The 20686-nt window shown below is 43.0% G+C and overlaps 1 protein-coding gene across 1 annotated transcript in view; it reads left to right on the top strand.

Moving 5' to 3' along the window:
• The window catches only part of Cacna1e (calcium voltage-gated channel subunit alpha1 E), a 485686-nt gene that overhangs the window by 176787 nt on the left and 288213 nt on the right, over positions 1 to 20686 (top strand). Inside the window, exons 4-5 of the mRNA XM_085842043.1 lie at positions 4057 to 4162; positions 4927 to 5066. Coding sequence (XP_085698169.1) covers positions 4057 to 4162; positions 4927 to 5066 — 246 coding nt within the window. The remainder of the gene's footprint in view (positions 1 to 4056; positions 4163 to 4926; positions 5067 to 20686) is intronic.

The following is a 20686-nucleotide window of genomic DNA, read 5'->3' as shown; positions in this document are numbered from 1 at the left end:
CTGACAACTGCCAGAGTGGTCACATTCTTGTTCCTACATAAGTATCTTCTCCATTAGGCCTGGAACTCAAAGAGAACATCGTGTTCTGTCAACCTGCCTGTCCCTGGTGGCCCTCAGATCATATTCATTTGCTTTATGCATGGTGATAAAGGCTCTGGGAAGGGACAGCTGAGAGCAGAGGGGTCTCAGAACACCCCACAGATAGGGCTGTATATTTCTGTAAGACACCCCCCCCCCCCCACTTCCATTTGCTTCCTGCAGCCTGAGTCTTCCCCAGGCCTGTGCCTGCAGTTGTGAAAGCGAGAGGCTGGCTCAGATGAGAGAAGCTCTGCTTACAAGGCAATGCAAGGCGCGCAACCCTGTCCTAGGGCTCTGTTGGCAATCAGAGCCAGCACCATAGCAGCACTAGGTCCACCCTCTGTCTTGCCCTAGCTTTCTCTGCTAAAGAAGGAACTAAACAAATGGCAGGTGTGCGGGCCGAGCCATGCTGCTCAAATTAGCTGTGTTGCTAAGGAAACGAGTCAACTGGTTGAAGGAAGGAGCATTGGGTAAAAGGGATAAATCAATAAACGAACCTATTTTTATCATTTCCCTAATGATTGTCTTGAAGCAGTTAGACAGGGAAGGGAAAGGGAGAGCCGCAGACACTCTAGTCCTCATTAACGGCTTGGAGTGAGTGAGCAACGAAGGGGTGTTTGGGAAGGTTGCCAGGGAAGTTTACGAAGTGAGGCCCCTAGTGAGCAGACAGTGAGAGAGAGGGGAAGCTCCTTTGCAGGCCTGAAGCTCTTTTATGGTCATGTTCTTCTTTGACTCGGTCTAGGCCTTTGTTCGGGAGCATTTGATCTTCCCTGGATCTTGCGCAGGCTTCCATAACCGTCTTTCTTTATACTCAGGATGGTGGTGGATTTTGGCATTGGCTTGATTTTCTTTCTCCCTCGAATACATATAGCTTTAATTGATTTTATGATTATAAGTTAATACGTGCTCATTATAACAGTCAGGCAATGGATAAAGGAGTAAAGAGAAAAATGAAAATAACCCTATTACTCAGAGAAAACTCATTATCCTTCTAGCAAAGCCGGGCCCCACCCCCTTCCCTCTCTCTTAACATTAAAGAGAATGTCTGTGCATACTGGCTCTTTTTCGTTTTTGATAGATAATGTATGCCCACAGTATGCAGTACAAAAGTTCAGATGGGGATACTGTGTAGAGAGAATGTAGGATGTCTTTTTATAATGATAACCCAGGCTCTGGTGTGCCTGTGCCATCTATGTTTTGATTAGTCCCTTATTCATTAAATACCAATCATTAGATACACACTATTCCCAAGCAAAGGGTTGGCCACCAGGGACAGGCAAAGCCTCTGCCCTCAGTTTCCCAGGCCTTTCTGTTTCATTGGTCCCTTCAGACAACCACAGACCCAATGGATTCACAAGAGGCAGAGGCTTATGTAGCTTGAATGAGAAAGAGCTCTTTCCCAGTTCTTCCCAGGTAGGTGCTGGGTCCATGGAGGTGCTGAGTGGGTTTCTGAGTTTGCACAGGGCATTTCTAACTATGGGCAATAACCAGGTGAGCTTTTGTGATCAACTTTATTAATAGCATGCATGCATGCGTGTTTGTGTGTATGTGTGTTACATGGAAGAGTCAATAAATGTGTCACTCAACTCAGAGATACCAGCCCCTCCTCAACTTGTGATGGCCAATAAAACCTGGCTTTTGTTTGTTTGTGTTTGTTGTTGTTTTAATTAGGGCTCTTAACCACGGTCCCATGAGGGCCAATCCCAAGAGAGATGCTCTGAACAAAGGACTGCCTGGTGAAGCAAGTCTGGAGTGTGCTGTGTACTGCTTCCCACCCCATTGTGTGTGCAGTTACACACTGTGTACAGTAGCATTAAAGGCTCCAAGCAGACCTGCTGGGAAGGAACCTACTTAACTTTACTTAACCCAGGCTTCCCTCATTTATTTGATTGCAACTTTCTGTAGCACTAGTATTTTGTGACCTACATTGTAGAGGCAGCACCCCAGATGCCCTCAGCATCTGCAGCCATTCATCAACGCTGCTTTGGCATACTGTCAGTTTCCTTTCTAGACCAAGTTCCCAGACAAGGTCAGAAATTCCTCAGCCACCACTTTTGCCTGATTCTCTCTGTCAACAGATTCATCTTGGAATCCCAGGTATCAGCACCAAGCCCAGCATAGTTTAGCCTGCTCCAGAATCTTGTGGGATGCTGGGCCCTGGGTTAGCCTTTTGCCACTTTATGTGAAAAGCTCTAGATTAGAGCCAGTGATATGACAGAAGCATACTACTTCTGATCCTTGTGTTCTGGTGGCCTTGCCAGGGTGTGAGTTGGGTGGGGACTTGTCCTAAGATAGGGGATGTGCGTGCCAGTGTAGATCCCAGAGGTTGCCCTTAGCTTCCAGAGTTTGAAGCAGAAAGCATAAGAGTCCTTATGGGCTCCCATGCAGTGGCTTCCCTTCAGCTGTGAGGACTTCAGGAAGCATAATAGAATCTGGGGCAGAAGTCCATTTGGAAGTCCAATGAGGCTCATCCATTTTCTAGATCAGGTGGCTGAGCATGAGGAAGCAGAGAATTTCTGGGTTGGGGATGCTGTGTGTGAACTGGAGATGTGTGGGAAGGAAGGACTGCCAGCTGTGGGAGAATGCCTGTGACTCAGGGATCCGTGGAAATGGTGGTGGTGGGGATGAGATGGTACTACCAAATGCAGTGGACTAGAAAAGTCACCTCCTCCTGTGCTGGCCCAAGACTAGAGCAACTGGAGGGCTATTGATGTCTCTGTGCATGCTTGGCCACTGCTTGCCACTCTCCAGAGATCCCTAGATACTTATTTGATGCCATTAACACAGGGTTACAGTGGAAATGGGAAGAGGGGCCTTGGGGTATGTTGGGGTGATCACCGTTCTGTACTACTAAAGAGGTGTTTAGGCCCTGTGTCCTATACTGGCAACCTTGCTCTATGGGGATGACAGGAGAATGGTCTCTGTCCTTCCCTCTTTGTGAAATAGACTACCTTTCTCCCCCAACCCTGAGTTGTGGAATTTGCCAGAGAATAGGTTGAACTGCAAGACTAGTGACACATCTGGCTCGTGTTTGTCATAACAGTAATTACAGAATGAAATCCCAGCCTGCAGGATGACTGGGCCCTGGGAGGGAGCTGGTGTTTGTCTTTTCTAGCCATGGCCCCACCTCTCCTTGAGCTTGCAGCAAAGCCTTGCTTCAGGAGTCAGGGAGCCTACTTTGAATCATGATGTTTTTGTTTTTGTTTTTGTTTTTTCAAAAAGGTAGAGAATTCCTCACCAGTCTTTACAAAAACAGCAGGGGAAAGCTTTACTCACTGGATTTACAGTTTGGTTTCTAGAGCCTGTACTTTGCCATGGGAGATTCCAACCCATGCTATGCTTTTCTGTTACCTATAAATGCAGAATCTTAGAAGAGAATAAGAAGGGAGCATTGCTTCTTTTGGTGTCAGGATGTGTGTTCTGTGTCAGATATTACAACAGAAGGGAGCTCACATGGGGTAGAAGATGGTTTCCTTTCCAGGGATTCTGGATTCTTCTTTCCCTCAGTTGATCAGAGGTTCTGGAGAGAAGGGTGACACTAGATGCAATTCTGAAAGGGTAGCAGATAGCCACAGCTTGGTCTTTATTGAGGCCAAAGCTGGCTCTTCTACCCAGGCACCTGAAGCATGAGAAGAACAGGATTCTTGCTTTTTTCTTCTTCATCAATTTGAAGCCCTGTTTCGTTCCTGGATTTATGTTTTATTTCACTCAGTGATTGGATTATCTGACATATGCCTAACTCTAATATTTCCTGCCTGCTTCCTTTTCTTAAAGAAAACGCTTCATTTTCACGGACCAGTCCTAAATGATAATGCCTCTTATGCAAAGGGTCATATACTATCCTGCCTGCCTGCTTGCTAGTGCAAATCATTCATACTGCAAGGATCAGCAGAAGGAGTTTGTATGTGTATATTCACAGCCATATTAGAGGCTGGATCCCTCCTTACATGAACTTGGTCCTTAACACCTCTGTTTCACGCCATTTGAGTACATGATCCTGGCCACCATCATTGCCAACTGCATCGTCTTGGCCCTGGAGCAGCATCTTCCTGAGGATGACAAGACCCCAATGTCTCGAAGACTGGTATGTGTCTGCTTTCTCTGCCCTTTCTCCTCTGGGTTCCTTTGACTCCCTTCCCCCACTTCCTTTCTCATACAGATCTGTGAAATCTCTACTCTTTGCTGAGGGACAAGTTAGCAATAAACCCTGCTGGGACTCAGGAGGAAGAGGGCATTGCAAATATGGGGTATATGCATCACATGACAGTCAGGCAAGAAGAAAGGGCAGGCATGTGGGACATTTGCTTCACTCCTCTTTCCCAAGGGACTGTTGGAGTGAGAAGGAACAGGGAGGGAGGATGGTGAAAGCCGAGTGTGTTGGTGGTTATGAACTTGCTAAATGCCGACCGACATCCTTATTCTCCTAAAGGAATGAGTCACATGTCTAATGTATTCCTCCAGAAGAGAGGGCACAAATTATTTTAAATCTAGACACATGGGCGAGTGGCCACACAAATGACCCAAGCATGAGAACTATGAAGTTTCCAGCTAGAGTATAGACCCAAGAATGAAGAAATAAACTCCTCTGGGCAATGCTATGCCATCAGGGACTTCCAGGAGAAAAATGTCTAATCCCCAGGTGGGACACATCTGTCCATTTCTACAGCCCCTTTCCCTACTCTGTGTATTCCATGCAGTTTCAGGTCCTCTTGGTGCTTCAGTTACCTAAGCTGTACCCATATAGAAGGCTGGTCATCATGGGTGTACAGGAGAGGGTCAAGGTGTGCCTTGGCCTGTGTCTGACAAAGAATAATTATTCTATTGTTGCTCTGTTCTTCATCCTTGCAGGAGAAGACAGAACCATATTTCATTGGGATCTTCTGCTTTGAAGCTGGGATCAAAATTGTGGCTCTAGGGTTCATCTTCCATAAGGGTTCATACCTCCGTAATGGCTGGAATGTCATGGACTTCATCGTGGTCCTTAGTGGGTGAGTCTTGCTTCTTGCTTCCTTCCTTATTGCTCTGTGTGTGTGTGTGTGTGTGTGTGTGTGTGTGTGTGTGTGTGTTGGGAGGCTCATGGTGACATGAGGTAGCTGGTACAAGGAACACACAGAGGACAGAGATCAGAATGTACAGTAGAAACCAAAGAAAAAGATCAAGGCTGAGAGTCTCCATAGAGCTAGACCATAAAGAAACCATTCTTGGAAGAGTTGGGTGTATGTTGCATTAGATAGAATCATGGACTCTCAGGGGTGCCTGACGTCCCATTGTATACTTGCTTGATTGCTCAACACCTACTTTTCCAGGAAGGAGCCTTTTAACTGAAGCAAGCAGCTTGTGTCTAGGGAAGGGGTCATCCCAAGAGATCAGTCAAAAGATGCTTGGATGTAGTTTCTTTGGGAGATTGGAGAAGATTCCAATTATGTTTTTCTGAACTAAAAGTTAAGAGAACAGAATTAATGATTTGTGGATTTATTGATGGCATAAAATTGAATCACATGAAAATACTTGATAAAACATTCCTTAGAACTTATTATAGTATATATTGGAACTGCTCTGGTGTTATAGGCACATATAGGGTGGCGATTCATTTAGGTGAATATTTGCAACATCATTCCTTTGGATATGACGATGGGTGGATGTATGATGATGATGGGTAGATCCAATACTGTTGGCAGCAGATGTGATGGGCTTTGGCACTGGGAGTGATAAGAATAGTGCCCAGGATTTCTGTGGCTTGTGAGTCTTTGATGCCATTGTCTTTCAGGGCTTGCTGGGGAGAAGGGTAAACTTGCATAGGTGAGGATTAAGTGTTTGGCATAGATATTTCCATCCTTAGGTGCCCAACTCTCTGGTGAGGACAAGCAAAGACATGGGACACTGAAGAGAGGGATTATGTAGCCACCACTGTGACTGACAAAACACGAAGAAAAAGAAAATATGTAGGGAGTTGGTTAAGACTGAGAAGCTGAGCTTGGAAACCATGAATCTACCCACTGTCTTCTAACACAGACACAGTGCTCACATTTTTAGCTTTTAGGCCAATTGTAATTGAGTGAAAGAGACATAGTTGAAGGTATAGTTGATTAGAATACAGCTTACAAGCAGCCAGCCTCAGTATGGGTAGTGGATAAACAGGGCTGAATGTTCATGTTTAGAAAGTATCCACTGCCTTACAAAAGGATTTTCTGTAGACCATTTTCCACAAAAAAAAAGGTTCTAATGCAACATTTTAAATATTACTTAGTATATAAAGTATCACAGAAGTATATTTTCACAGAAAATATAGCAACTGAAATAATGTTTTAAATGTCTCTAAAGTAAGTAAAATATACTGTATTGGAAAAGTCCTATGTGAGAACTTGAGTCGTGTTATTTTATTTCATTTGAAATCATATTAGTGTTTGTTTTGTTTTTTCATAATACTTTTACTGATTATTTGTGAATTTCACATTGTGTGCCCTGATCAAACTTACTTCTCAGTCCTCCCTTGTCTAGACCCCTATCCTTATGGCCTCCCCAACCCCACCCCAAAAAAGAAGAGAAGAATAAAACAACAACAACAACAACAACAACAACAAAACAAGTTCAATTTGTGTTGCTCAAATGCTTGCTGGAGCATGGTCAGACTCCCAGTGGCCAGTCCTTTAAAGAAAACAGGGTCCTTTTCCCACCTGTACACCCACCAGAAGTCTTCAGTTCTTCAAAGTGGAGAGCTGCACTTCAGCATTTTTATCACATTTTTAAAGAGTTCTCTTTGATGGCTTTCTGTCTAGGCTGTTACTTTTGGAGGGGCTAGGGGTTGTCATAGAAGCCTTCTATGTCCCTCTTTCTCAATTGTTCATCTTCAGTCACTGATACCACTGCAAAAAAGTAGTGTCTTTGCCATTTATAGTCAGCAGGAGTGTGGATCATGGACTTTCACATGGTTTCTAAGGGTAGCATGTTGTGTGTGTGTGTGTGTGTGTGTGTAATTGGTCCTACTCAATGTTATATGCACTGAAAACATTTGAAGTTTCTGTTCTAAGCCACTCATTTTATTTTAAACTGTCATATACTGATTTTTAAAAATACAGAAAAAAAAAAACAGAAGAGAAAAATCCTTGCTGACTGATTAAAAGCAATTTCTGATTTTAAGAGCAATTTCTGGCTTTTATGGCATCTCTTTCCATCCCTTTAAAGCGAAGGGAGCTTTCTTTTGGATGTCTGTAATTTTGCTGCCTTTCTCAATATATGATGAGCATATCACACATCATTCTGTACTCTGCTGAAATTTTGTGGTGACTGATGAACACTTTGTTAAGTGGATACACACAGCTTGTTGCTTGTTTCTGCTTGTTATTCGACACTTAGATTGCTTTCTGGTTTTTGCTATGATAAATAATTATTAAAGATGCTCTAACATACATCTTTTAGATGCCACACTTTACTAGACAGTTTGACAGGCTGAAGTGCAGTCAGTTCTCTGTATCTTTGGCTTCTGAGCAGATCCAGTCAAGCGTGGATAGGAAATATTTAGGGAAAAATACATCTGTAGTGAGCCTGAAAAAGACTTCTCATTCTTATCTCTAGGCCCTAAGCAGTATAGAATAACTAATATTTACATAGTGTTTGTGCTGCATAGTCTTGTAGGTAATGTAGAAATGATTCAAAGCATCCAGAAGGGAGGATGTGCATACGATTTATGCTAGTAACATGACATGTTATATAACATATGTGAACATGTGTAAACTTCGACATCCACAGTCTCAGACCCAGTCTCCTCCAGGTACCATGAGACAGTTGTACTTAGCAGGGGGAATCTGGTGGTTCTGGTGTGGGAAGTGGGGACTCTGATGTGTAAGGGGAGGTGAAAGACCCTTTCCATCTGATCAGACTAGGGAAGATCAATATGAACTTTGATAAGGGCTGTCGACACCGTTGAAGGAGCAGATTTACGGGAACCAGCCAGGCCCTTTTGCTGCTGTAGCTAAGAAGATGCCCATTCCTCACCTGCATCTCCAGGGAGTTCTAGCACTTGGCCAAGTCAACTGTCCTGTTTGTGCTGTCTCCCCAGTTTTCTTGGTGGTTTCTCAGACACGGATGGCTCTCTGGGTAACTTTGACTATGGGTACTTCCTAGTTGAACCAACAAGACTTTAAGTCTTGACCCCATCTCACCTCCAGCCCAACATGCAGGAGCTCTTCTCAGCTCACACGTAGATGGTTTCCAGGTAACAGTTCACTGTAGTCTTGATTGTTGAGGGATGAGGTTCTGAAGCACTGTAATGGAATGGGTAATTGAACTGTCTGTATTTGCACAGTCACCTACCACCTTGCTTTGCTGCTAGGAGGCATACCATCTTTGGAGCATGGCAGTATTGATGGTGTTCTCTTTTTCTCAGTGGTGCATTAAACTAGGGACATTTTACAATTATGGCATCTTAACTTCAGTTCACATGTTGCAGTACCAACTTGTGAGGTGGGCAGAACAGACTGCAGAGATGAGTTATCCAGTACCCAGGATGTTATATCATTTTCTTACTATCACTTGCTTTCTGGTGGTAGATTCTGGGGGTTAGAGAATGCTCTCTGATGCAGGGTTTCTATTTTTAAAGCCCACTCTATGTATCCCCTCTCCTGGCCACACAATCTTCACAATCTTCCTTTTTTTTTTCTCCTTCTTGACACCTGCATCCAGAGTTATTCCTGCTGACAGCACTTCCTTCCCACCTTGTCTTCAGGTGTCACCTCACATTCTACTCCTGTGCACAGAGGGATTGACAGTGTTGGAGCATGACACGATACTTCGGGGTTGAGACTGCATAACATCTTAGTTCTAGGTTCTGGTGGTGGGTGGGGGGCGGGAGGGTCGGGGGCAGGAGGGTGGGTGCTGTAGAATCACACAGCTGGCTCAGCACGAGACCTGTCATCATTAGCCTGCTGCTAAGAAACAAGTATTTGGGGGGGGGAGAGCTGGAGTCCCCACATTCTGCCTGCCACCCCTAACCTTCCATAGTATTCTTAGTATCCTTAGGCACGTAAGTTGAAGATGTGCATGGTTTAAGTCAGTCATTTAATATATTCACCTATAAACCCATAAAAGGGCTGTCCGAGTCCATTTTCTACTACTATAGAATATCAGACACTGTGTGTTTAAAATTTTTTTTTAAACAGAAAAGATTTATATCTTACAATTCTGGTATCTGAAAAGTCTTAAGAGATGAAGCCCTTCTTGCTGTGTCCTCACAAAGCCAATGACATCATATGCTGAAGAAGAGAAAGAAACTAACCAAGCTCACCCTTTTAGTAGGCATCTGCTCCTCTGTCATAAGTAACCAATTCTGGTTATAGCATATAGTCTATGCCGTAGGGAGGTGTCTGCATGACCAAATCACCTTAGAAAGCCACCAGTCTTGCTACATCACAGGAACTGCTTAAATTTCAACTGGGGCATTTCAGGGAGACTTTAGATTACAGTAAGGATCTTGTTGTCCTCATTTTCCAGACAAGGAAATTGAGGCTCATAGAGGGCATGTGTCTAAACAGCAGACACTATCTAGGACAGTGGTTCTCAACCTGTGGGTTGTGACCTCTTGGGGGTGGTCGATGACCCTGTCACAGGGCTAGCTAAGACCATCAGAAAACACATATATTTATATCACAATTCATAATTGTGTAATAGAATTACAGTTATGGAGTAGCAATTAAATGATTCTATGGCTGGGGGCGGGGTCACCACGGTGTGAGGAATTGTATTAAAGGGTTGCAGCATTAGGAAAGCTGAGAACCACCGATCTAAGAACTGAAGCCCACGTCTTCAGCCTCTATGCCCGTTCTGCAACATTCTTCCTTCTCGTACCATCAGTGACCTCTGCTAACTCAAGGCTCTGTATTCATAGATCTCCATAATTCATATTCCTTTGGCCCCCTAGAAACAGAGGATGGAGCATAGCAGGGCTGCAGATCATCATACAAGTGTTTCCAACTCAAAGCGGGAGCTGCAACTGGAGTTTGAAGAGGGCAAGCTCTCGTGTGGCTTTCTGAGACTTCAGTCTGTGAGCTTGCAATACAGCGCCTTGCTCTATGGCAAAGGAAGTCAGCTGTTGATGTAATAATGCTGTTTGGTGCCTGACAAGTAGATCAAAAGATCCAGCTGACTTCTTTGTGAATTGGCTTGTTTAGACACTCATTCATTCATCCATTTGCTTATTCAACAAGACAAATCTTGTTGACCGAGAAATACCAAATCAGTTTAATTCTCATCTCTGCTGAAACAAACTTTTGTCTGCTACGATGTGGGATTGCTCTTGAATTGGTAATAATTCTGGAGGCTTTATGTTCTTGTTAGGCCACCTGGAATATTCTATATTACTTAAAATACTATTATATGTTAATCTTAACAGGAAGTTATTACCTAAATATATAGAGAATGATAGGAGATGATAAAAACTTAGGCATCTCTAAACCATTGTAAGAGCAGGGAACTGGGAGACATCTGGGCTTTATGACTTTTGTTCATCTCTGTATGCCCAGAGTCTGGTATATAGTTACTGCTTGCAAATTTTGACATATTACTTGTTCCACCACCAAAGTCTTACACCTTCTACAGGATGCAAAAAGAGTGGTGAGCGAGGCCTAGGCCTGGAGCAGTGAGAGACTGTCCTTACACCTTCCCTTTGGTCTCACTGGGATTTGTGTCTACAACTCCATCTGCCTAGCTTATTTTGTTAGGGAAATGAAGCTGAGGGTTTGTACTCCAGGCTAATAAGAAATACTGGGCTCTCTGTTCTATCTCCTTGGGAAGTGATCAAAGCCTCTAGAGGAAGCTGGGTGGAATGCAGGGAGAAGCCAGCACTCATTTGTCCTATAACACTGGCATGTAGCTAACCCTGGGCTAAAGCCCACATTCTACAGGTGATATTTCTAATCCATAAAAGTAGCACCTTAGATAAGAAGTATTAGGTTTAATTATTTTCCCCAGGCTATTTCAGGGATGAATAATCTAAGGCACAGAAAATTTTAACAATGTGCTTCTATCCAAGTGAATGCTTTCCTATACACACATTTTAACCTCCTACTATTTCAATTACCTGTGGTCAACCACAGCCTGGTGGACACTTCCTAAGTATTGAATGGCATTCCCTTCTGAGTAGCATGGTAAGATCTCTGACCATTCCTTACTATCCTGTCAGAGACATGAACCATCTCATTGTCCAGGGTGTCCACAATGCATGTATATACCTGCCCCTCTGATATCAGGTTTTCCTTTCAAGGTATTGCAAAACCTGTGCTCCAGTGTTCCTTACTTTATTTCATAATGGCCCCAGTTGTGAATGTAGTCATGTTGGCAATTTTTCTACAGTGCGTTTTTGTAACTTGTATTATAATTATTAGTTAGTCCTATTAATCTCTTATGGTGTCTAAACTATAAAGTAAATGTTATCATAGGCAAGTAGGTATGGATTGTAGAAAAAGTCATGATGTGTAGAATTGTGTACTAGCTGTAGTTCTTCATGCTTTCTGGAGGTCCTGGACCAGACCTCCTGTAGGTAAAGAAGGTAGTTCTATATGATAAGCAGAGTTTGAACTCAGTCTGTCTGCCTTTAGTGTCTGGGTTTCTTTTCTGGGCCATTGTATCTTCTGAGCTTAGAGATGCTATTAGCATCTTAGGGATGCTCTTCAGCCACTGAAGACATTCAAGCTTCTCTCTTTATTTCCTCTGCACATCCTTAGGTTCAGGCCCAGTGGTGACCTGTATGTTGTTCCTATTACACTTGAGGAATCTTTATTTTCAGTCCTGATGATATTACAGAGCTAGTCTTGAGTATGATCCCATTTGTACTGGCTAGTTTTGTGTCAACTTGACACAGCTGGAGTTATCACAGAAAAAGGAGCTTCAGTTGAGGAAATGCCTCCATGAGATTCAACTGTAAGGCATTTTCTCAATTAGTGATCAAGGGGGAAAGGCCCCTTGTGGGTGGTGCCATCTCTGGGCTGGTAATCTTGGTTCTATAAGAGAGTAGGCTGAGCAAGCCAGGGGAAGGAAGCCAGTAAGGAACATCCCTCCATGGCCTCTGCACCAGCTCCTGCTTCCTGACCTGCTTGAGTTCCAGTCCTGACTTCCTTGGTGATGAACAGCAGTATGGAAGTGTAAACTGTATAAACCCTTTCCTCCACAACTTGCTTCTTGGTCATGATGTTTGTGCAGGAATAGAAACCCTCACTAAGACACCATTAAAAACATCAGCTAGCTCAGCACACACTTTGGTGTCATGATGATCAACTGGACAGTGGAGCTATGACCTGTTTGAGTGGATGTGTAGTACAAGAATGGTAGTATTCATGACTGTCTCTAAACCTTTCGCTTCTGCTAAGGTTCTTGCCACCAGATTCAGACAGCCACTTAAGAGCTATTGAAAGACATTACTTAGCTCCCAGTCTTTGGCACCTTGCTAGGTGTGGGTAGGCTAGGTCACATATTTCTCACCAGGACAATGAGTCTACATGTCATGAGCACTCAGAAGAAGGGCTTCAGACTTGTCTCTTGGGAGAGCTTATTGAAAGAGATTACCCTTAAACAGCACTGAGCTGCACAAAGGGGTGGATATATAAATGTTTGGGGGTGAGGAATCGAGGAGAGAGACAGAGGATATTCCTAAGAACCCAGTAGTGAGAGACAGTTCTGTAGAGGTCAACAGGAGCCAGCCTAATCCATGCAAGAGCATTTATATGAAGCAGCAGAGCCCTGAAGACTTGAAGCTGGGGGTGGAATCCTACTTCTAACTCTGTTCTGGACGCTGCACATGTTTTTTAAAAATTCTTTTTACCCTGGGATCACCTCTCAGGAAAGACATGGCAAAGAGAAGTGGATGCTTTCTGCGTCTTCAGCTCCAGCTTGCAAGGAATGAGTATATAACCTATGAGAGAGAGAGAGAGGGAGGGAGAGAGAGAGAGAGAGAGAGAGAGAGAGAGAGAGAGAGAGAGAGAGAGAGAGAGAGAGAGAGAGAGAGAAGAGAGAGAGAGAAGACAAAGGAAATCGTGGGCAGGGGAATGCGGCAGAGGAGCGGGGACCAGCCATCCTGCAGCCTCAGCTACCAGCCAGAGGCATACACAGAGTGGTTTAGCCCAAAGCCTGTTTGTAGGAGGATGATATCTGGAGCTAAATATACATCGATAGGTATTTTTAGAGGGTTTCTGTAAGAAGGCTGCCCTAACATGAGTTTCCCTAGCAGCTAAAGATCGAGGAAAGCACAGTTTTCCTCTGGGAGCCTTGTCTTTCTGGTGCTGAAAGTGTGGGGGAGGTGTTGCTTATGCAGCCCCAGGGGCCCCCAGCCCGATTCAAATCCCCGCAGTAATAGCGTGATAGCCCTGGGTATTTATATAGCAAATCATGTCAGGGAGCCTCCTGGGATCTTAGCGACTTGTCTTTTACGCACCCTTTTAGCTGTGGGTGGGCCAAAGCCAGAAGTGGGAGAAAGAAAGGCTGGGTAGAGGGAGGAGGCAGGGAGCTTATAATTTTGTAGATGGGGATCTGACACTGAGAGAGGAGACATGAGGGGTTTTGCGTTTCCCAGCTTTGGTGAAACAGGAGCCTAGGAACCTGGTGTCCTTAGTACTGCTGGTGGGGAGGTCTGTGAGTTCTTGGCCTCCACTCCTTTTGAAATTTTCCCCTGGAGCAGAGCTGGGAGCTGCTTCTATGGCAGGTCTCCTCCTCTTCCCTGGCACTATGTTCAGTGCTCCATACTGGGGGAGCACTACAGTTACTGGTCCATGCAGCAGCTACTTTTATCAGAACAGTATTTCTGTTCCAGTTGTATGATGGGAGAGATATGGTTCAGATGCAGATTTTTGCTTGTTATTCTTTATTTTTAGAATGAAGAGGTTCATTCAGGGGAAGAGGTAGGCTACATATTAAACTTAAAGGTCTTTTCTGAATTCGGTACATTCAGGGAGGCTCCAAATGAGAATGCCAGTTAGAACTTGACAGACTATACATAGGTTCAGTAGGCAAATTTTTCTCGTGCATAACTGTCTTTTTTTCTTTCTTTCTGATGAGATACATCACTAGTCCACTGAACAGATATTTATTGAGCACCATCTGTATTCCATGTGCAAAGTTTTGGTGTTAAATTTCTTTTCTCAAAAGGCTTTTTCTTGTCCCCATTGGTGGAAGTGTAGTCAAGAATTTAGCTTATGGTGTCACACAAGAAGAGGCTAAAGTAGAGGAGGTAGGGGATGCTTGGTGATACTAAGGACATTTGGTCTGGGGCTTTTCTTCTTGGATTTATGTTTATGTTATGTATATTTATTTGGAGACAGAAACAGTGTCCAATGTATTCTCTGAAGACCACTCCCAACCCTGTGCCATTCACTTCCTGGGCATGAATATGTGAGTGATGGAGTGAGGGGCAGGGAAAGTAGAGATGTGCTGGCATAGTAGAGGGTATAATGTATGACCTCATTCTATAGACTCCGAATACAAAGTAAACATTAGAGGGGGTGTTCGTGTTTCCACTCTGTGGATAAAATACGTTTCCTCCCTTAAGTAGACATTGTAACTCGTGTCTGTGTTGTAAATATAGTCCACGGTTAAGTATAAATGCATCAGCGTGAAATGTTAGGACACGAGGCACTGTTTAATGTCAGTGAAGTCAGGCAGTATTGCATGTGCTGGTTATGGAGCAGCTTTGAAAGGGAAGGGTGAGTTGAGACAGCCTAGATTTCAGAAGACAAAAAGTGGGTGGGCTGGTGTAATGGAGAGTCAATAAAAGCAAGGGAAGACCAAGTTACTCAGCCACAGTCACTGCACTTTATATCCGGGAGAATGTTAAATTTGTCCAACTTTTTCACGGAAGAGAAAACTGATGTACAACTGGCTAAGTGCTTTGCCGAGGCTCTTCAAAGTAGGATGTATGAGCCAGGGTACGGAGGGTAGTTTGTTCAGTACAAACCAAGAGCTTTGAGCATTGTAAGTCAAAGGATTATAACTAAGAATATTCAAAAGGCCGTGTTTCTGAATAGCCAACCCCTCTTGCTTATACTTGTAACTGAAGAGAACAGTTTCACTGAAACTATTGCAAATTCTGATACCATGGCTGTTAAAAGTTTCTTTTATTATCATTTTGTGCCAAGACAAAATTGAACAATAGGTTAGCTCTCATTTCTTTTTAGTAGTATATTTAATTTTATCAACACTGGGGAAGTCCTCCATAGCTATTATTAGCATGAACAACAAAGAAATTCCAAGAGTAAAAGTTGAAATGGAGGCTTCCATTTTTAATTTTATTAACAATGAGAATTTTGCCTCCTCTGGAGCTCCATTTTTCCAGTCTTCCTATTCCTTTGTCTTCTGGCTCCCTTCCCCCCACTTCTCATAAAGCCCTTACAGGTCAGAGGGGCCCCACAGAGGAAGGAGAAGACAAGCCTGCTTTGTCAGCAGTAATGTCCAGTCAGCCCTTGCAGAGAAAGGAGCTAAGTTCCTATTTCCTCCTTGTCTTTCTTTCAATTCCTACCTTCACAGCTGCCACTCTCCTGTCAGCTGCCTGAGCCTTGGTGACAGGATAGCTAGGGAAGGGGTTCAAGGCCGTGGCTTTTCTCCATCTGTGCAGATCTGGGACAGTGACTCTGAGCCAGAGTGACAGGTGCGACTGCTTCACACTTCAGTTCCCATCAGCCATGCCTTTGCAGTAATTTACATCACTGCGGAAGGGACATCCTGCACCATGACCCTCCAGAGCTCAGCCAGACCTTTGTAGTCATTCCTAACCTCAAAGCCACTTGACTGGACATGGAGAGCTGCAGCTAAAACTGTCATGGCTTGGGGGTGACTTTGCTGTTGAGTGAGAGGAGACAACCAGAATGATGCCCCTCTGTGACCTCACCTACTGAGGCTTAAGCCTAATGGACACCCATTTTTAGACTTTTGAACAAGAAGAGAAAGGTGACTTTTGAGAGTTTGGAGGGGAGGAAAAGGAAAAGGAAGAGGTGAGCAATCCCATACTCAAACAGAGAGGGGACTGCTAGAGATTCAGGACTGGACAGAGATAGTTTCTATTGTCTTTGACTTTGCTGTCTAGAGGAGGAAAGAGATGGATTTTTAAACGGAAGCACAGAGGTATACTGAGTAAGCAGAGAGAAGTGTTAGAGCTCTGGGACCCTGGACCAAACTGAAGGAAGGGGGATCAAGGAAATAATGATGGTCTTGAGACTGAGACAGTGGAAGGGGAAGGAGGGGAGGCATGAAGAGAGCTTTAGGCAGAGGGGAGGGCACCTATGCAGGACTGGACACAGGGCACACCAAGCACAACTGGGAAAGAATAAGATTGCTAGGGTATTTGTGGTGACAGTGACCTAGAGGAAGAAAGGAATGTTTTATGGGAAGCCACCAAGGGGCTCTAACCAGGATGGTGAACAGAGCATCAGGCAGGGGTGCTGTTCTCTGGGAAGAGAATAATATCACTGAATGATTCCATGTCTACTCAGAACTAAGTCCCAAAGAATCCCTTTCCTCCCCCTTGTCTCCTCCTTCCAACTTTGGCCCTCAACTATAATTTTGTTTCACTAACTGAAGTTGTACCAAAACCCATCCTAGACCATACAATCTAGCCTATTGCATTCTGAAGACTTGTTAACCTTCCCAGAGTGGAGATTTAGTTCCTGCCCTCTTAAGATCATGCTTTGAGCATCTCCTACTGATTCAAATAATGGGTAAGAATTGATGAATGTGTGGGCTTTTATTTTCAGCATTCAACAGAGAAATTATTTTAAAAATGCTTTGCTGAGAACATTGCTATATGATTATTATGATTTTTTTATTTTCCAAATAGAACAATAGTCAAAAGATCAAGCCAACCCACATGCTTGTTTATGGGATGTTTCTCTTCTCTCTGCTCCTTCCCCATGACACATCATGATGCTGAATCTGGATCCTAATTGAACTCTTGTTAATAACCACGATAAATATAACATGTTGTGATCTAGGGGTTCTTTGTGGGGAACTCAGAGTGCTTTGTAATTTACCTCCTCCCCACTTTCCATTTGAGAATTGGAGATGGAACCTACCCATTCCCTTTCTAAGTATGATGTTATTATATAGCAGACCTCCCAGTTGTGTCCTTCATATTCGACTGTGAGGATAGACACAGGAACAGTTAAATTCTCACTCTGGTTTTTTCTGCTGACCACTTATATTTCATGGCCTCTTTTTTTTTTTCCAGGAGTATATTCAACTGGCTTGCTTACACACTCTCTCTCTCTCTCTCTCTCTCTCTCTCTCTCTCTCTCTCTCTCTCTCTCCTCTCTCTCTTAGAGCTCTGTCTATTGAAATAACTTGGACATTTGAGTCCTTCAGTAAGCTAAGTATCTCAGAAGAAATTCGGACAAGGTTCTTCCTCATACAGAGGCTCTGATCAGACCAGGGTTTAACCACTAAGGTTTAACCAGGTGGTTCTACAAATAAAAGAGGGAGGAACTTCTGTGGTTTCAGCTTCCCCAAGCAATTACCGGGATGAAACCACACAGAAGCCAAACAGTAACACATTTCCCTGGGATACAATTTTTACAACCATTGTCATGTAAACTTAAAGCAGAATTGGATCTCACGGTTCACCAGTCATTCCAGTAGTGTTCAACATGGGGGTCCTGGGACTCTGGGAACTCCTGGAATTATTGTAAAGGATGAGCAAATCTGTGGTCCCGTCCAGAACTGGCTGTTCTCAGATAATGTTTTCTACATGTAGATATCACAGAATAGTTTTTATAAAGTGTGTGCATGGTGTTGTGATTTATAGATACAGATACATTTAAATGTATTGTTGTTGAATAGTGGCTTTTTCTTCTCTTTGGTGAGTCAGCAAAGCATAGTGATTAATGATTGGGTAGCAATGGGTATGTAAATCCATGCTCATACACTATGCTGTTTGCTACCTGTTTGACTGTGGGCATCCAGCCTATTTTCTGTATGGCTAGCTGTCCTTACCCATATTAAACAGAGTTGGGTGAATAGGGGTTTTTAGTCATTGATATCAGTTCTCCAGGGAATGGAGTGGGACTTGAACTTGTTGAAATTACAAAGATAAGAATTGCTAAACCATTGTAATTAAGTGTGCTGCTCAGCATTGGCTGTCAATAAGATCTGTATTCATTGAGGAGGCATAAGCTTAACTGTGAGAAATTATCTTGATAACATTAATTGAAGTAGAAAGACCCAACATAAATGTGGACAGCACTCTTTCTTGGACTTGGGTCCTAGACTGCATAACAAGGAGAAAGGGAGATAAGCATGGGCAGTTATCGTCTATCTAGTTCCTGTCTGTGGATACAGTGTGACTAGCTGCTTCAAGCTTCTGCCACTGTGACTTGGCCACCATGATAGACTAGACCCTCCTCAAACTACAAGCCAAAGCAAACCCTTCCTTAAGTTTCTTTTGTTTGGGGTAATTTTTATACAGAGATAGAAAAGTAATGAAGGGACCAACTCACTGTTACAGAGAAAGGGCAGAAACAGCACTCTCAATTATGTCTAGTTGGAAGGTCACTTGCCCACAGCTGAAGGTGGATGCTAGTGTTCAGTCTTGTGTAGATGTGGGTGGGAAAAGTGGAAGCTGGACATAGCTCTTACACTCTTGAATAGAGCAATTTGACTAGAGCAGAGTATATGGCTGGGATAGTCACATCTGAAGCCAGGCCTGAACCCAGTTTTATGTAGCGCAGTCTAATCTTTAAGAATGAGAAGAAGGAAAGAATGTCAGTTGAACTGTAGTCTGAAGTCACATCTTTTATAATCAGCCTGCATATCAATTTCTTTCACTATTGGCTCGAAATAGGTCCTTGGATAGTTTTGTTTTATTGGCCCCTTGCCTATCTTTCTTCTTTTCATATAGTTTTAGTGCCATAAAAGAACATATCTTTTTTTTGAAGACTTTTCAGTTTGAACATAAATGTTGAATTGATTACTATTTGAGAGAAGAGAGCAATGTGAGAGGTGTTTTTTTTTTTAAAGATGCATTTCTGTTTCCTGAAACTCACCAATGCAAATTTATAGATTCGTTACAAGCTGAGAGACTTCACAGGGGAATATAAACCAGGCAAGAAGGTGTAATCCAGTCTGTGAAGTTCTCACTGTCCCTGGCTCTTATTGCAGGAGTGTGGTGGAATGGGGGAGGGATGTAATAGAAAGCTGGTGTTCTTTTACCATATTTCTTTATTTTTCTTTAATTGTATGATAATATGAAACATGCGTATAATGTGTTTTGATTAAATTTACCTCCCATTCTGTTCCCTCAAATATCTTTCTTATTTCCCTGATATTTCTGCTCTCAATCTCCTGTGCTCTTCTTCACCCTCCCCTAGTCTACTTGGTGCCACCTCTATGTCCATCGGTTTAGGACCATCTACTCAAACATGAGTAGCTTCTCAAGGACTGTATCCCTGAACCAGCTTTCTTAGTAACACTGCTTTTCGGTCCTTCCCATCTGTCTTCCCTCTTTCTGTCCATCTAACAAATTGTCGTGTGTTAAGTGCCTACTGAATGCCAGGCATTATCATGGACCCTGCCTACTTGGAACTTACTGTTAATCCAGGTCATAGAGACATTTAGAAGACATGGTTTGCACTTGGTAGTAAATGAAAATAGTGATCTCATAGATCTCTCAGCAACACTAGATTCCCTTGATGGTAGAGCCCATTCACAAGACTAAAGACTTTGGTGTTGACAGATCTAGCTTGAACTTCAGCTTTGATACTGAGATGTCTTTTTGGCCAAGTTGCTTAACTTACTTGAATCTATGATGTTAAAGCACATAAATATTTTTCTTGTAGGAGTCATGTTCTAGGTTGAGCAGGGTTAAGTGTTCTAAAAATAACCTCTCAAATTTTATAGGTTAGCATAATAGGTTTATCTCTTGCTCCTTAAACAGACAAGTATGTTAGTAGTTTTTTTTTTTTCTCTATTTACTGATTTAGAGACCAAGGTCCTAACCTAGGATTCTACCATCTGCCAGGTCTCATGATATTTATGTGGAGCCAGAAAGAGAATATGAATTATTTCATATAGAAGTGGTGTACATAATTTCTCTTAGCATCCTATTGACAAGAATTACAGGTTTATTGAAACAAAACAAGAAGATCCTGTCCTAAGTGGGTAGCTATCTCTAGGCAACAGTACTGCACTGTTGAAAGGAGAAAAGGAGAATACCTGCTTAGGATCCTTTTCAAAAGACAAGTGATGACTGTTCCATTGTCTGCATGCGGGTTAGATAAAATGCATGTGCTGCCAGACATATATGAGATATATAACAATTTTCTATTGATTATTAGTAACACTATTAAATAAATACTGTACATGCATATAACTCCATTGTTAAGAACTGAGGCTAAAATGGTAATAAGCTGCATGACTTCAAAGAGCTCTCACACGGCTGTAGTGTATGTTTGTGTTTGTAATTTTTTTTTTCATCTTTGGTAAGGGCGTTTATTTATTTTATTTTATTTTTTGTATTAAGTATTTTATTTATTTATATTCCAGCTGTTCCCCTTTCTGCCCCTCCCCACAGTTCCTCACCCCATTCTTCCTCTCCCTTGCCTTTGAGAGGGTGCTTCCCCTTTGCCCCCCCATACCCCAAGAGTGT

This window comes from Mus caroli, unplaced genomic scaffold (genome assembly GCF_978045245.1).
Source record: "Mus caroli unplaced genomic scaffold, Mus_caroli_1 scaffold_1, whole genome shotgun sequence".
Lineage (NCBI taxonomy): Eukaryota > Metazoa > Chordata > Mammalia > Rodentia > Muridae > Mus > Mus caroli.
Note: the sequence above shows the minus strand (reverse complement) of the source record. Positions and strands in the feature narration are given on the sequence as shown.